General features: G+C 41.4%; 1 protein-coding gene across 1 annotated transcript; it reads right to left on the bottom strand.

Annotated features, from left to right (window-relative positions):
* Positions 1 to 768: 768 nt before the first annotated feature.
* LOC129855323 (E3 ubiquitin-protein ligase RNF170-like) lies at positions 769 to 13,587 on the bottom strand. Its single transcript, XM_055922854.1, has 6 exons — positions 13,479 to 13,587; positions 11,846 to 11,897; positions 6,383 to 6,491; positions 2,857 to 2,930; positions 2,583 to 2,693; positions 769 to 1,890 (listed from the first exon to the last, which is right to left on the bottom strand). Exons 1-6 carry the CDS (start codon positions 13,517 to 13,519, stop codon positions 1,591 to 1,593), a joined length of 687 nt encoding a protein of 228 aa, XP_055778829.1. The 5' UTR covers positions 13,520 to 13,587; the 3' UTR covers positions 769 to 1,590.
* Positions 13,588 to 14,028: the final 441 nt, after the last annotated feature.

Genomic DNA, 14,028 nt, shown 5'->3' with positions numbered 1-14,028 from the left:
TGGGAGAAATCCTGACTTCAGTTTCAAAGTCTCAGCTTGGAGAGAAGAAGCCTCATGAGGTATTGGTCTGCCACATGCATGAACCAGTATTGGTCGGTCACATGAAGGATAGCAATCCGTCACATGAATGACAGCAAGCAAATAATGAACAAGCTAAATCATGCAAGTATTACTTTCTGTGTAAGTATATAAGAGAACTAACAGGACTGCCACATTAGAGACCCTGATCGACATGTGTACTATGGTGCATTGAGTTGGGTGGAACCTCTCCAGAACGCTGACAATAAACAATGATTCATTTAAGATTTACTTTGAGTGTCCCTGTGTAAGAATTTCCACAACACTGCTTTTGAAAGCAAAAGTCTAATTGAAAACAGTATTGGTAATGTTGAATTCAAAATTCATAATAGCAAGCTAGGACTGATGGTTTGGTTAGCTAAACTAGCAAGTCTGTTTGTTCGGTTACCACAGAAACTACTGTAGCTATCTAGTTAACTTGCTAGCTAGCTACTTCAGTGGATGTTAAACACATTTCTCCCAGCAAAGAACACAAATGTGTTAATTTATAGCCATGGTATAAAAGGGATAATCAACTTGCGTTCTCCAGAAATGCAACTCCATGGAAGGTCAGTTCCACTCTGCTAGTGGTGTCATGGAACACACCTTCCACGTGTTCATTATTTTCCATAGAAAGCATAGCCCCTCATTGATTATCCCTTACATAATGCACGCTCTAGAATGCCAATCAGAAGCAAGTATTCAACAATGCCTTGGTAAAATTATTTATTTAAAATTAATTAAGTATTTACAGTTTAATTTTACAGTACTGGCGTCACTGAGAAACAACAGGGTTGCGTTGAGCAGGGTGCAACACAAGAGGCCTACATTTCATCTGCACCCTCCTGAACAGACCCCAGCTCTCACTGAAGGCCAGTGATAACCATAACTGTCTCCAAAATAAAGGCTACAGGTACTGTATATACTGTAGGAGTAGAAATAAACACTACACAAAAAACATCATAAAATGCTACATCGTAATCCATCAAACGTGCCCACCCTCAAATGAGTTGAGTAGGACTCAGTGGAGGCTGGTTGTAATGGCTATAATGGAATTATGTTAGATACCGTTCCATTAATTCCATTCCAGCCATTATAATGAGCCTGTCCTATAGCTCCTCCCACCAGCCTCCACTGGTAGGCCTACACCGCATGTATGGAGAAACTAGTTGTGTAGGTTCCACCATGTAGCTTTCACCATCTCACCAGATCACTGGTCACTCATGAAGGAAAGAAAGAAGGCAAGGTGTGAGACAGTTGAGACACTTACGTCAGCATACATTCATCAACGCATAAACTGGGCCCCTGGTTAGACTGTCTGCTGTTCACCTGTAATTAGCTGTAAACCTAAAGGTTGTCTATGTTAGTGCTACAGTGAGTCCAACACCTGCTAACACCAGGATGAAAACCAGCAGACGGACGCTGCTGACATTTTGCCTGGTCGCACTCAAAAAAAAGTTTCTTCACCTTGAGATCTCCTGTTGAAACCAAGGTTAAATCACTGCAGGTTATCATCTCTGCTGCTACAGCGAGTTACTGAGCAGACCTACTCCCTGTGTGTGCTGAGGAGTTCCCACTCTCTGGCGCCATTTGCTGGTTGATGTTGATAACACAGGTGAGCAGCAGGAAGACTACCACCAGGTCATCCAGGACCCCCAGGAGGCCAGACAGGGAGGATGGAGTGTCCAGGGGGGCAGAGGAGAGGGACACCATGGCCCCAAGACAGCAGAGCACCACTCTGACAAAGAAGAGGCACACGAGCCCCCCCATAGCGCCCAGGCTGCGAGCTAGCAGCTGCAAGAACAGGGGCGTGTCACACAAGTAGTCTGTCACCTAAGGGACAGAAGACAAGACAGGGGCACAGGTGTGAGTACAGGGTGTCACGGTCATTTCACCTGGCTTCAGGTGGGATAGAGATCTGGCTCGTGTTCACTAGAGTAGAGCATGATGTAGCAAAAGGTTTTGTAACGTTTTCTTATTTTAGATCAGTCCAGATGAAGTAAAGAAAATGAGGAGAGGTGGCCACTTTAGAGTATTGAGATGTACACAACAGTATCAACCACAGGAGTGAGAGAGAATTGTATTCTACTTTAGTGTGATATCCTTCCATTATCCTTGTACAATACAGGCTTTATGTGGTGGTTGCGTAAGCAGTATTCCAGTTACAAAACCATTATCAGAGGGATGGGAAAGGAACTCACCTTTATTATCATGTAAATACTGCCATCTTTTCTGCAGCCACATTCAAGGTCAAAATTAAATCACAGAACCTGATATGTTCATAAAACGTGAGAGAGAGCAAGCTATCTACAGTATAACAAAGGCTATGAAGCTCTAGTCTAGAGAGCGAAAGAATACCTGCAGAAAGACCCTTGAGAATGTGTTGTATGGTTTAATTGGTAAAGATTTTCTGAAGGTTTTGTGTGTTACTAGGTTGTAGTGCGGTTGTAGCATGTTTTAATACATTTGTGTGTGGTACTCATAGAGACAGAACAATGTAATATATGGTCTATGGTGGTACTGACCCTTCGAGGGGTTCCTGAGTAGCGTTTGTTGTAGTCTGTAATTTCGCCCAGAACCTCCCTCTCCTTTCTGTCTGACCGACCCTCACCGACGAGACGACACAGGACACTGACCTGAGAGCGAGAGAGAGAGGGAAAATCCCTTCCAGTTACATTCAATTCTGAACCATTATTTATCACTTTTATTCAACATAATTTTGCTATTTTTCTTGTCGGATAACAAGTGTAATATCATGGTAATAATGGATGTTTCTACAGTTGGGTGTGTCTTGCTTACCCTTTGTCTACACAGAGGGCAGCTGATGGCATCCAGACAGGACCCAAGTCTCCAGTACGAGATCAGACAGGGAGCTGCAGACAGAGAAACAAGGTAACATAAATAAGTACTCAATCACTACTCTTTCCATTAATATTTGTACCCCCAAAACTACGATTCACCATTAGGGAAACTGTCATATTGCTAGTGTAATGTGTTCATATTATTGCGGGATTGAGCAAAATGCAGGTATGAGCAAAAATGCTGACGGCCGCATGAGAAGCTTTTGTACTAGTGACATGACCTTGTCTACTGAATGTTAATTAACTAAGTACAGCCCCTCTCTCTCTCTTAGGGGGAGGCATGGGTAAGAGGGGCAGGTCTGGTGGAGTAGTTATTGAATCACGTGATGATGACACAGACAATGGTGAAGGCGAGGGAGAGGAGATTGACATATGCTACTACCATTATCAACCACTATCTGAATCCACCACTCATATAGCTGTCTATCACTGTTGTCCCACTTCTGTAATGAGATTTTGGCCAAAACAGACAGTTTTACTACAAAACACAAAACTGATGATGGAATTACTCAACTGATCCGTTGCATACTCAGGGATAGCAAACATAACTTGGTCGAACAAGTATTAAAAATGTGTAAAATACTTGGTACTCTTGATTTAGCAAATTTGTATTTTGCACTTTTGGGAGTATTTATTGGTTCTATTAAGCTTGACAAACTAAATCCAGCACACGTCAAATATTACAAGTATTACAGCAAGCCAGCAAACAGACTGGCAACCAGGTTAGCGTTGTCATAACAATGCCTTGTGATCACCATATCCTAGAACTCTTTAAGACCATGGATGGCTGGGGGAGTTCCTCTTTTCCATGGTTTCCATAGAGACCCTCTGGCCAAATGAGAGAGGTGTGAGTGAATGATCAAAGCCTGAGTGTGTGTGTGATCTCTTTCAGGTGGGAGCCACACACTGGTTCACTATAGCAACGATTGTCAAGTATTAACCCCCCAGGCTAGACAGGTCTTGGGGCTCTCATCACATGACACAGACAGAAAGTTTCATTGGCCAGACAGCCTCATGATGGACAGGCAGATGGACAGACAATGACCTGCTGCTGTAGTCAGTATGTTGTATGGCATTTTCTTATGTAAGCTACTCACTTAGGTTTTAACGACCTTTACTTTAGGAGATCTGAGGGAGGACCACCATTTTTCTTTAAACACCATCGCTAGCACAGGGAAGAGAATAATTATCTCTGCCCCCGTCCCGTGTTTCTTTTAAGGAACTCAGCCCGGCTTTAAACTTACTCTTGAAAGTTGTAATAGTAGAATGCACAAGGTGCAATTTGACATTGGGTAGTGCATCATCAGTTTCTCTTGTCATGTTAGTCACTTCATTCCTTAGAGAGCTATTTAGAATAATATAATGCCCAGATCAACTAGCCCATGTCAGTTTTTTTAGCCCAAAGATATTGTTGTAATCTTTGAGTCATTCAAATACCACATGAATACACATGAGAAAATGTGCTTTAAAACTACAAAATGATTTTTGCACGCCGTGATAAAATGTGTAGAATTGCAGGAAATAAGCTTTAAACCTGCAAAATTCTCTCCACCAAAAAGAGAGGTATGAACAGTTTGTGTCATGAACAGCAATTGTGCTCATAGAAATAGACGTGGATCCCCAATGCTGGAAGGGGGGGGGGGCGTTTGGGAACCCCTGCACTTTTTAAAGAGAAGGGATTTACCATAACCGCAGGGGTTCCAGGAATATTTCCAGCATCATTGCAAACTGTTTTAGAGACAGACCGACAGGGTCTGGTAGTGCTCTAGTTCTCCCTGTCAGAATAAGGAACAGAGGATTTGGAAAGCATCAACTCCTGTAGAAACGGCTCTAGGGTTATTTTGAGTAACTTCATTTATGTTCCCTTAACTCTGCCTTCTAGTGAGTTTATGCAAACTATCATCTCCTACCATTCTGATAGACTGGAAACTATCAGAAAATGTGGTTGAAACGTTAATAATTTGGTTGTTATTCCATTGGTTACCTTGAGGCAGTTGCCCCAGGGGCAGAGTGGCCCACACTCATTGAATATGTTGCTTTTAAATGTTAGAGCAATCACTAGTAAAACCTTTCTCATGAATGACCTCATTACAGAGCGCAAAGTTGATTGCATGTTTCTCACTGAAACATGGATGTCTTCAGACTGTAGTGTCGCTCTTATTGAAGCCTCCTCCTGGATTACAGCTTTTTATACTCTGTCAGAAAAGGGAAATGGGTGGGGGACAGCCTTTTTCCCTTTTCTGACAGAGTATGAAAAGCTGTAATCCAGGAGGAGGCTTCAATAAGAGCAGCAATACAGTATTTACAGTATTTATCTATTTTAACTACTGCTCTCAGCTGTAAGGACATTTTGTTTGGCGACTTTGGGTCTTTTGAGCATCATGCCATACTGTTTCAATGTCAGCCACCAGTGCTGTGCATCAAAGCACTGCCCCACTTTCTTTACTGGTTTCTCTAAACTATTGTCTATTGTGCTTGAGAACAATGATAAAATAATTGTGTTGGGTGAATTTAATATTCATGTTGACAAAGAGACTGACTCCAAAGCCATTGAATGTATTCATCTTTTGAGCTTTATGGACTTTATCCAACATGTTAATACCCCATAACAGCGGCCATACTCTGGACCTGTTATTACCAAGAGGCTTTCTATTGACATATCTTCTATAGTTGATGTTGCTTTATCTGATCTCCACTGTGTATCTTGTACTCCCTTGTTGCCCATAACACAGGGTAATACTGAACGCATTATTAAGAAACACCATCTTACATTTGAAGTAGCTACATATTTTATTGAGTGTATGAACAATACTCGATCACCTACTCTGCCTTCCTCTTGTGATGATTTAGTTGATCACTTTCATAGCAAATTAAGTGCAACTATTGATACCATAGATCCAGTAAGGTTGAAAAAGGCCAGATTAGGAATGCCAGATGGAGGCCTCCCGAGGGGTGCAGCGGTCTAAGGCCCAGGTTCGATCACTACAGGCCCAGGTTCGATCCCGGGCTGTATCACAACCGGCCGTGATCGGGAGTCCCATAGGGCGGCGCACAATTGGCACAGCGTACCTGAGGGGTGCCAAAACTGTGGACATACTATATTTAAACCAGATCTTAAAACACACCGTTTTAGCTTTGCTTTTCCTTAGGGTGATTTTTAGTCATTCAGTCTTTATTGTTTTTCTTTCGTTTTTTATCCTCTTACGTTTGTTGTGTAATAAATATTATAATTTTTTTTCATAGTTTTTTAAATATTTTTTTTTCCTGGGAAGCACATTGCGTTGCATTCCATGTCTGAACTGTGCTGTATAAATAAAGCTTGATTGGATTTGATTTGATGTAAATGTTAATATGCTACCTTCTGGGCCCTGAAGACCTCTTTCTATCTGTACAAGTCTCTCTTGACCCAGAGATAAATCCGATCAAATTCTGGTTTTGGGGGATGGTGTGTGGTGCTGTCTTACCACAGAAGAGATGGCCACAGTTGGTCTGTACAGGGAAGCTGGCAGTTTGCAGACACACAGGGCAGAGCCAGTCTCTGTGGCCCGCAGATGGACAGATCTGAGAGGTGTTCTTGAGAAAGAGGAGTACATTGGTACGGTTAGAGATAAATATAACACAGGTTTCTGTTTCTCCTCTGCACTTAACTGATCACAAAAGAGTGATTGGACACTGTGGCCCTCATGAACATGAGATACACCCCCCTGGAATAGCAGGACAATAACAGAAACAAACACCTGAGAAGAGATGAAGCCAAGGTCTTATAAATCACAGTGGACCTCATCATAAGGAAATATCAGCTCTGAAATGATCAAGGTCTAAGTTAGCTTGTCAGCTGGATGGAGCTCTACGATCTCCTCCTTCACTTCAGACTGCCTCTGTTCTCAGCATTATTAATAACACTAATGGTTATTAGTAAGAGTTGTCAGTTAATTTAGAGATTTTTTGGTACATTAATATTAGTATGTTCAAAAAGTAAAAATAAAAATGTCGAAACCTTGATGAAAATGTACATTTCCGTTAGTTTATCATACTAATGTCATCAAAATGTCATGAATTGGAACTACTTTTAAATGGACATGCACTGAGTGTACAAACAATTATCAACATCTTGTAGTATCTATTGTACCTTTTGATTGACACTGCTGTGTGATTGTATTGGTTGTCACATTAGGGCTTAGAACCCTTCATGGCATTTGCATAAAACACCTTAAGTGTTATCCTTAAAGGGACACTTAAAAATCTCCACCACCACCGCAACGTCAACATACAGTTGAAGTTGGAAGTTTACATACACCTTAGCCAAATACATTTAAACTCAGTTTTCACAATTCCTGACATTTAATCCTAGTAAACATTTCCTGTCTTAGGTCAGTTAGGATCACCACTTTATTTTAAGAATGTGAAATGTCAGAATAATAGTAGAGAGAATGATTTATTTCACCTTTTCTTTATTTCATCACATTCCCAGTGGGTCAGAAGTTTACATACACTCAATTAGTATTTGGTAGCATTGCCTTTAAATTGTTTAACTTGGGTCAAACGTGTTGGGTAGCCTTCCACAAGCTTCCCACAATAAGTTGGGTTAATTTTGACCCATTCCTCCTGACAGAGCTGGTGTAACTGAGCCAGGTTTGTAGGCCTCCTTGCTCACACACGCTTTTTCAGCTCTGCCCACAAATTTTCTATAGGATTAAGGTCAAGGCTTTGTCATGGCCACTCCAATACTTTGACTTTGTTGTCCTTAAGCCATTTTGCCACAACTTTGGAAGTATGCTTGGGGTCATTGTCCATTTGGAAGACCTATTTGCGACCAAGCTTTAACTTCCCGACTGATGTCTTGAGATGTTGCTTCAATACATCCACATAAAATTCCTTTCTCATGATGCCATCTATTTTGTGAAGTGCACCAGTCTCTCCTGCAACAAAGCACCCCCACAGTATGATGCTGCCACACCGTGCTTCACGGTTGGGATGGTGTTCTTCGGCTTGCAAGCATCCCCCCTTTTCCTCCAAACATAACGATGGTCATTATGGCCAAACAGTTCTATTTTTGTTTCATCAGACCAGACGACATTTCTCCAAAAAGTACGATCTTTGTCCCCATGTGCAGTTGCAAACCGTAGTCTGTCTTTTTTATGGCGGTTTTGGAGCAGTCGCTTCTTCCTTACTGAGCGGCCTTTCAGGTTATGTTGATATAGGACTCGTTTTACTGTGGACATAGATACTTTTGTACCTGTTTCCTCCAGCAACTTCACAAGGTCCTTTGCTGTTGTTCTGGGATTGATTTGCACTTTTCGCACCAAAGTACATTCATCTCTTGGAGACAGAACGCGTCTCCTTCCTGAGCGGTATGACGGCTGCGTGGTCCCATGGTGTTTATACTTGCGTACTATTGTTTGTACAGATGAACGTGGTACCTTCAGGCATTTGGAAATTGCTCCCAAGGATGAACCAGACTTGTGGAGGTGTACAATTTTGTTTTCTGAGGTCTTGGCTAAATGTTTTTTGATTTTCCCATGATGTCAAGCAAAGAGGCACTGAGTTTGAAGGTAGGCCTTGAAATACATCCACAGCTACACCTCCAAATGACTCAAAGGAAGTCAATTAGCTTGTCAGAAGCTTCTAAAGCCATGACACTATTATCTGGAATTGTCCAAGCTGTTTAAAAGCACAGTCAACTTAGTGTATGTAAACTTCTGACTGACTGGAATTGTGATACAGTGAATTATAAGTGAAATAATCTGTCTGTAAACAATTGCTGGAAAAATTACTTGTGTCTTGCACAAAGTAGATGCCCAACAATACATTTGTGGAGTGGTTGATAAACGAGTTTTAATGACTCCAAGCTAAATATTTGTAAACTTCCGACTTCAACTGTATGTGAAAATGGCAAGTTTTTATGTATTGTCTATTAGTTAGTTGGTGATGTCATTGGAAACACTTATCTTCCTCTCTTTTTGACTACAAAACATAGAAACTCGTTATTTTCATGCACAGTTGGTCCTGGAGATGATGAATATGAAGTTGAACTTCTTTGACATTTCCCTTTAAGGGTTTACCTTAAGAAAGAATTTTCCCTTCTTTAAGTGAATTGTATAAGGGTGTTGCATCGAGCCTCTCAAACATTTCCTTAGGCAAGTGCATCATTTAAGGGTTTTATGGTGGTTTGAAGGCATGTATGGCCATGTAATTAGAAATTAGAATACTAGAATGAACATTAACCTCTTTCTGATGGTCCAAATGTCAGCCATGTTGGTCAGGGAGTTGGTCTACCATGGTTTGCCAGTGCTATGATAAGATATTGTGTAAAACAATGAATGGGAAGAATTGATCTGCACTGTACAGTATGTGTGTTAGCTAGCTAGCCAGGCAGTTTTAGAGGAATGATTCCATAAATGTTTTTAATTCACTGACAATATGTCAACATTACATTCCAACAATGCAGTCAATCCACAGCCGTACATACACTGGCTCAAATCAGTTCATGATAGGACTAGTTGAAAATTGTAAATGCAGCAAGTTGTATCATATAATAGTGCTCACAGCTATATATGAAAACAAAATCTGAGACATTTATGCTGTTTACATATATTTTAGATGCTATTTATACAGAAAATGTGCATAGAACCTGTTTAAACGGTATTTGTTATTATATGACAATATTTTAGGTTGACTATAATTCCATTACACAATTTCTGATACATAGCATGCCTTACTTTTATTTTCCTGTCTAAGTAAAAGCAAGAAATGCATCACCTATGGCCAGGGGTGAAAGTATTTGCACCTTCTATATGTGTACGTTGTTGCGCATAATTCAATGGGATCTCTGTGGGCCTAGTTGTATAGATTTGTCATTTAACTTTTAAAAGGTATTACATTTATTGTGGCATAAACACAACCAGTCATGATGTTTTCATCTGATCGTCAAACAATCACTTCAAACAACTCCTACCCAAGCAAGTTAAGTAATGGTTAAATAAAAAAATAAAAAAAAGTTCATCCACTCGCAACATATTCCCAGTCTCCCTACAGTGGTGAATGGAAAGAGACATCTCTTACACAAAGCATCACAAAATGTAAAGAAATTTGGCGTTTGTCATTAGGCCAGAATTTACACGTCCACTGCTGTCCGTGCGCGTTTCGGTGTCGGCCACTCATCTCTGCCTTAGCAAAATGTTAGTGTTTAAGTTTAACCACATCGCATTTTGGAGCGTAGAATATACCACCTGTTTTCAAGTCCATTCGCTCATTTTTATGCCTCTGATATACGGTATTGATGCATAATGGTGTAAATAAAACTGACTATCCTACCGATCCTCGACTTAGGCAATGTCATTTACAAAATAGCTTCCAATACTCTACTCAGCAAACTGGATGCAGTCTATCACAGTGCCATCCGTTTTGTTACCAAAGTCCCTTATACCACCCACCACTGCAACCTGTATGCTCTAGCCGGCTGGCCCTCGCTACATATTTGTCGCCAGACCCACTGGCTCCAGGTCATCTATAATTCTATGCTAGGTAAAGCTCCGCCTTATCTCAGCTCACTGGTCACGATAACAACACCCACCCGTATCACGCGCTCCAGCAGGTATATCTCACTGGTCATCCCCAAAGCCAACACCTCCTTTGGCCGCCTTTCCTTCCAGTTCTCTGCTGCCAATGACTGGAACGAATTGCAAAAATCACTGAAGCTGGAGACTTATATTTCCCTCACAAACTTTAAACATCAGCTATCTGAGCAGCTAACCGATCGCTGCAGCTGTACATAGCCCATCTGTAAATAGCCTAACCAGTCTATCTACCTCATCCCCATATTGTTTTTATTTACTTTTCTGCTCTTTTGCACACCAGTATTTCTACTTGCACATCATCATCTGCTATTTATCAGTGTTAATTTGCTGAACTGTAATTACTTCACTACTAAGGCCTATTCATTGCCTTACCTCCTCACGCCGTTTGCACACACTGTATATAGACTCTTTTTTTTCTATTGTGTTATTGACTGTACGCTTGTTTATTCCATTTGTAACTCTGTGTTGTTGTTTGTGTCGCACTGCTTTGCTTTATCTTGGCCAGGTCACAGTTGTAAATGAGAACTTGTTCTCAACTAGCTTACCTGGTTAAATAAAGATGAAATGTATATATATTTTTAAATAGCCTACAGTTTTCTATGACATTTTGTTTTAATTATTTTGATAGGCTCATGTTTTACCGATATGGCATACCTCTATTCTCTTTTGACTGAACGCCATACCGGACCGTACCGCCTTACTTTCACCCATGCTTATGCTTCTACTGCCATTCATTCCAATTAGACTGGTTTTAGATTTTTCCCTGACCAATATGGCTGCCATTTTTGCCCCATTATGGACATTTGAGGGTTTATGACATAGCCCCATTAGTAATATAATAGGATCTCTACTAAATGTCAGAAAGAGTTTTTGGTTACCATGAAGATGACCTGATTCACTGAATGAACTACTCATCAAAGAGATCGCATTTATTTTGGGAGATAGCAAAATAGAACTTTTAGCTACATTTAAGACAGGAGAAACAAATTAATTCAGAAAATAATAAAACACGTTTCTTTTAGTTACTTTTTTCTCTACTTGTTTTGATTACTTTTCTAGCACTTCAAGCTAATTTACAGAGTAGGTAGCTAGCCATCTAGCTATGTGGCCATGGATTGTGTACCTTCCATTGTTTAGCTAAGTAGCTAAAGTGACCTAACTAGATGGTGGATGTTTTCCTTTTGAAACCAGGGCAGAGGAAAGCAACATTCAACTCCACAAATGCTGTTTACATTGATATCCATACTGAATGAAGTGTGTGTGTGTGTGTGTGTGTGTGTGTGTGTGTGTGTGTGTGTGTGTGTGTGTGTGTGTGTGTGTGTGTGTGTGTGTGTGTGTGTGTGTCCTCACCTTGTAGCTTACACGTTTGAGGGCTGTTCGGTCCTGTGTGTGTTCTGAGGATCTATAGGAGGTGCATCCGGAAAGTATTCAGACCCCTTCCCTTTTTCCCTTTTTTTTTAACGTTACAGCCATATTCTAAAATGGATTAAACAATTCTACACACAATACCCTATAATGAAAAAGCAAAAACAGGTTTTAAGACATTATTGCAAATGTATTACAAATTAAAAAAAGAAATACCTTATTTACATTACTATTCAGACCCTTTGCTATGAGATTCAAAATTGAGCTCAGGTGCATCCTGTTTCCATTGATCATCCTTGAGATGTTTCTACAACTTGATTGGAGTCCACCTGGGGTAAATTCAACTGATTGGACATGATTTGGAAAGGCACACACCTGTCTATATAAGGTCCCACAGTTGACCGTGCATGTCAGAGCAAAAACCAAGCCATGATGTCGAAGGAATTGTCCGTAGAGCTCCGAGACAAGATTGTGTCGAGATACATATCTGGGGAAGGGTACCAAAAAATGTCTGCAGCACAGTGGCCTCCATCATTCATAAATGGAAGAAGTTTGGAACCACCAAGACTCATCCTAGAGCTGGCCGCCTGGCCAAACTGAGCAATCGGGGGAGAAGGGCCTTGGTCAGGGAGGTGACCAAGAACCCGATGTTCACTCTGACAGAGCTCCAGAGCTCCTCTGTGGAGATGGGAGAACCTTCCAGAAGGACAACCATCTCTGCAGCGCAAGATTCTCAGGTCAGATGAAAGCAAGATTGAACTCTTTGGCCTGAATGCCAAGCTTCACGTCTGGAGGAAACCTGGCACTATCCCTACAGTGAAGCATGGTGGTGGTAGCATCATGCTGTGGGGATGTTTTTCAGCGGCAGGGACTGGGAGACTTGTCAGGTTCGAGGGAAAGATGAATGTAGCAAAGTACAGAGATATCCTTGATGAAAACCTGCTCCAGAGTGCTCAGGACCTCAGACTGGGGGCGAAGGTTCACCTTCCAACAGGACAACGACCCTAAGCACAGCCAAGACAACGCAGGAGTGGCTTCGGGACAAGTCTCTGAATGTCCTTGAGTTGCACAGCCAGAGCCCGGCTTGAACCCGATCTAACATCTCTGGAGAGACCTGAAAATAGCTTTGCAGCGACACTCCCCATCCAACCTGACAGAGCTTGAGAGGATCTGCAGAGAAGAATGGGAGAAACTCCCCAAATATACGTGTGCCAAGCTTGTAGCGTCATACCCAAGAAGACTTGAGGCTGCGAAAGGTGCTTCAACAAGGTACAGAGTAAAAGGTCTGAATACTTTTTAAAAATAAATTTGGGATCATAACTGGGATCTTATGGCTAACTACCCAGTGCAAGTTTAGTTAGTTTTCTATACAAGCTAGTAACCAGATACTACTGTAGATGCCCCATTATGTTCCCCCTATACCAAGTACCCAAACTAGTTAACCGTGAAAATCCTAAGATACCAGACCGCTACAGTCTATGTACCAGGCACTCACATTTTCTGACACCCCCACATGAAACACCCAACCACACCTCCACTAGCAGTCTCTGCAGTGTGTGGGTGGGTGGTGTGTAGAGGAGAGGGTATAGATCCTCTGCCCAGAGAAAAGGGGACTTACCTGGGATGAGAGCTGTGGGAGGGTTGCATGGTCTGATTCATCTGGCAGCTGTCTGATCTAGAGCTAGAAGTGTAGGTATGGTAGCTGTAGACAGGCAGAGAGCCTGAGAGTGTGTCTGTAGAGTGTGTGTTTCCCGGACAGGCTCGAGAAGGAAATGCTTCCTGACAGAATCACTGTACACAATAAATCTGACTGGTATTGTTAATCATTAACTAGGCCTTTTGATCTGGGAGCTGATGGCTGCCTGCCTGCCTGGAAGTGACCTAGAGAGACCATTGAGTGACAATGTACTAGTATGACATAACATAGAAGCAGTTTCTCTCATATGTGATAGATGTGATTGGTAAATTTGATTGAAATCAATAAGGGCTCAAAAAAAAAAAACTGTGACCACTCCCATTTCCACATTCTATTATGATCATGTGACCACCCACACAAGGTCAAAGCTATCCTCTTTGACCCCACCTTTTTAGTCCAACTTGGTCAATGATTTATTATACGTTTACTCAGCCCTGGCCCACATATTTAAAAAAAAAATTTAACCATAAAA

Source organism: Salvelinus fontinalis, chromosome 5 (assembly GCF_029448725.1).
Source record: "Salvelinus fontinalis isolate EN_2023a chromosome 5, ASM2944872v1, whole genome shotgun sequence".
Lineage (NCBI taxonomy): Eukaryota > Metazoa > Chordata > Actinopteri > Salmoniformes > Salmonidae > Salvelinus > Salvelinus fontinalis.
The sequence above is the reverse complement of the archived record's forward strand: the minus strand, read 5'-3'. Positions and strand labels throughout refer to the sequence as shown.